The 3,835-nt window shown below is 34.1% G+C and overlaps 1 protein-coding gene across 1 annotated transcript; it reads left to right on the plus strand.

Annotated features, from left to right (window-relative positions):
• The first annotated feature begins 364 nt into the window (after positions 1-364).
• Positions 365-3,577, plus strand: LOC124640976. The gene is made up of 5 exons (XM_047178973.1): positions 365-850; positions 1,206-1,273; positions 2,340-2,459; positions 2,896-2,946; positions 3,343-3,577. The coding sequence occupies exons 1-5, from the start codon at positions 661-663 to the stop codon at positions 3,427-3,429; spliced, it is 516 nt and encodes a 171-aa protein (XP_047034929.1). The 5' UTR covers positions 365-660; the 3' UTR covers positions 3,430-3,577.
• The last annotated feature ends 258 nt before the right edge of the window (positions 3,578-3,835 follow it).

Below are 3,835 nucleotides of genomic sequence, written 5' to 3' on the forward strand. Positions count from 1 at the left end.
GTAACAATCATTCTAATTCGAAATTGGCGCACTTTTATATACCATTGGTAAATGGCATAAGAAAAAACAGATATTATTTACGTAATTACCACAACAATTCTTGAAAATACACAATGTAACTAATTTTCATATTAAAATTATTATTATTATTTAAAGTTATTCGGCAGGATCCAAAAATATTAGACGTTGAAACAAAACGCAATAATAGCACATCTGTGGTAGACAGACGTCAAAACGCCTGTGAAAGCCAGCGCGTTCCATTGCCGACAGAGAGAATACTATATTTTGGGCATTGATTAGCTTCCTTTTCATTTTAAATGGTTATTTAGAATGAGATAGAACACAACAAACACTATCTGATTTGAAATTCTCGAGAGTCGGTCGACAACGGTGAATGGATGGAATTTGTTTGGGGCGTGATTAATTGTTGAAACTTGTTTTTCAGTTAAATTTGTAACAAAATCTATGATAAACTGAGAAGTTCATCAGTTAAGAACTTCAATTGCTCTAAAATATCCATTAACTATTAAGTTTTCAGTTATCAAAACCAACTTCAACGATTACTGTTACAAGTTAGGCGTGGCTCCTACTGTGAAACTTTCGATATTTACGTGTTGATTCCAAACAAAATAGGACTTTGTGAGTAAAAATAGTGCGAAAATGGCTCCTGTATTGGAATCCTGTTGGTCACCATGCATCTGGTCGGCTGATACGAAGATTGGAAGCCGGGCAGTGGCCGTGTATACAATTGCTATGAGTTTGGTCTTAATTACGTTTGTCGCGTATCAAATGGATGGCGGTGACTCTACGCAACTCTGGAACCCGCTGTTTGAAGCTGATGTTAGAGGATGTAAGTGAAAAGTCTAGATTGCCTTAACTATTATGTCTGCAGTTCAGTACTTTTGCTAAACAGTCAACTTTGTATCTGGTAACTTCAGTCTACGCTCTTAATGCAGTCTCAGTTCTGTTATTAAACAGTGTCTAAAGAAGACCAATAATAGTTTTTCATGTTTAATGTTGACTATTGAACTTTTTTGCATAATACTAAAAGGGTATGATGCTCACTCTTGCTATGCCAAGATGAAGATGGAATGTTATACACAAATTGTAATAAATTTTTATAATGTTAATGAAAACACAATGGAAGGCTAGTTTTGATAGGCTGATATGATAATATTACTATAGCTTGCAATATTATGTTTCAGCTCTGCAAGTATTTGGGGCAATATTCATCATAATACTGACACTGCTTATTGTGTTCTCCATACTCATGGTAAGTTTAGTGATTTCCATTTCCTTGCAAATATACTATATTAGAAAGCTAAAGTTTGTTTGTTTGACAACATAAAATTCAAGAACTACTGGATCAATTTGGTAAATATTTCGATGTAGTTTACCCTTTATAGAAGAAAGTACTTGCTATCCGATAGCAGAGAGTAGTTTTCACAAGTAACAGGTGAAACCACTGTCAAAAAGTTAGTGATTAAAAATTATAGTTAGGCTATAAGTGTCACCAAAGATCAATTCAGATGTTTATAATTATAATTAATAGTAAAAGATCTAGTGCATTTATTTATCTTTCAACATATTATTTATATTTTTAAATATTAGATTATATAAAAAAATAAAAAAAAAACATTTAAAAATATAAAAAATAGATGGCCACCGATATCGGGCACAGGGTCCAAGGTACCAGTGGTTAGGGTCCCAGAGACAGAAACCTCCTCACAATACGCACCGTATCAAGGAGTACTGCCTTCTGAATCAATCCCTTGATCCAGCCGCCCAACGAGAGCCTCCTGAGGTGTTGGTCGAGGCTCTTGGCTATTAGACCATTGGCCGTAATGACAATCGGCACAATAACAGCCGTGTCGACATCCCACATGGCGACAACCTCGTGCGCTAAGTCAAGATATTTTGTTTCTCTTTCTCAGCTTTCACTAGGTTCTCGTCATGCGGGTCGGTGACATCGACTATCATCGCGCGGCGCGCTAATCGATCTATCACCACTATATCAGGCTTATTGGCTGCAATAGTCCTGTCAGTGATGTTAGATCGATCCCAGTACAACGTGATATGGTCCTTTTCGAGAACTGGGTCGGGCACATACCTGTAGTACGGTACCTCAAGATCTACAAGTTTGTATTGCAGAGCAAGCTGCTGGTGGATGATCTTGGCCACTTGGTTATGCCTGTGCAAATATTCACCGTTAGCCAAACGAGAACAACCAGATATAATATGTCTGATAGACTCAGTCGGATGGTGACATGCCCGACATATGTCAACCGTCCCATCGTAAAAGATCTTATTATTTACATGTCTTTATAACAAAATTACAGATAGTTGGTGTAAACATCTACATGCGAGGGTTCATTCTGCCATGGCTGCTTACAATGGGACTGATCATCGTATTCCAACTGCTGTTTGGACTCTGGCTCCTGGGAGGATACTATATTTATGTAAGTACATGACGTTCCCACAGCCTAGTGCAGAAATAAAATACTAAGCTTGGATATGTAAAAATAATGATTTTAGCTGTCAAAGAGTAGAAAAGACATTAGACGGAGTGTGTTGTAATTCTTATATGAAATTATAAAAAATTTAAAAGTATTTAAAAAATTATATTTTGTGACAAAAAATTATTAACACTTGAAATACATAGTCAATCATACTAAGGAGAATAGTAAATCAATTAAAACACATTTGCTTGTACATAAGACAAAAACTTCACACTGCATGCTTTTTCTTCTTTTGTGTCGATGACCTATGATGTCTATGTGACCATGACCATGTGAGACTACATTTTGTCAGCCCAATATGCCGCCACACCATTGCATGCTATTATTTCTCTACATTGCTATATCTATACACTAATATTTTTTTATTAATTTGCAGTTGGACGCTACTTTTGCTGCTCTTGTCGACTTCTTGTGGATGGCATACAATGTGAGTATACATAGTTTTATTTATCAATAAATACAACAAAGCAACATATAGCCCAAGTTTTTGTTTACTAACTACCTAACACTTCACTTTATAGACAAAAGACAAAGTCTACAATGTGACTTTCTGAATCTACACATCATGTCTTTATGTTGTTGTTGTATAAAAATCTACAATACATACAAATGAATGAATCATTTGTACAATACATACAAATGATTCATTCATTTGTATGTATTGTAGGTACCAACCATGATCTTCTCACCAAGGTATCATACCCAACAGTTTTGCCATTTTACCACAAAAGTATATAAATATATATATAAAGCCGGTTTCACATAGTATTATTGTGAACAATATTCCAATAATTAATTACATATTTCTTTATTTACTTTTCAGTTATACTGCTGGCTCTGTGTGTTCTCGCAGTATCAACTTATATTAGAAATGCAGTCACCGAATATAGAAATTTTAGTGGAGTACTAACCCAGTATGCCAATGTTTATTATAAGGTAAGGTAAGGAAGAAACCATTTTATAGAATAATGAATTTTTCTTATACATAGACAAATCAGGCAGAGAGAATCAAGTTAACAAAAAATTATATTTTTAATTATTATTTATGTATGTAATGAAATACATGTAAAAATGTGTTCAGAAATCATTATTATATGTTTAAACATAGAAGTTATTTTAGTTATAATGTGGTATAAGAGAGATGGCATGCAGGTTAATATGGGCTCTTTATGTCATTATAATTTTATTCTAAGGATATTGTATATTTTTTCATTACATATTCAACGTGAAAATCGGTTTTAAAATCAAATGTAGATAGATAAATGAAAATATTTGTTTAAAAAATATTAGAACTTATAGTAGGGGAGGCAAGGGTG

This window comes from Helicoverpa zea, chromosome 21 (assembly GCF_022581195.2).
Source record: "Helicoverpa zea isolate HzStark_Cry1AcR chromosome 21, ilHelZeax1.1, whole genome shotgun sequence".
NCBI classification, from domain to species: domain Eukaryota; kingdom Metazoa; phylum Arthropoda; class Insecta; order Lepidoptera; family Noctuidae; genus Helicoverpa; species Helicoverpa zea.

What these genes read in the sequence shown, in the direction of transcription:
- LOC124640976 (XM_047178973.1), top strand. Translation starts at nt 661, where the DNA reads ATGGCTCCTGTATTGGAATCCTGTTGGTCACCATGCATCTGGTCGGCT. An exon ending in TGAAGCTGATGTTAGAGGAT is followed by an intron (nt 851 to 1,205) that starts GTAAGTGAAAAG and finishes ATTATGTTTCAG; the next exon opens with CTCTGCAAGTATTTGGGGCA. An exon ending in TCTTGTGGATGGCATACAAT is followed by an intron (nt 2,947 to 3,342) that starts GTGAGTATACAT and finishes TTTACTTTTCAG; the next exon opens with TTATACTGCTGGCTCTGTGT.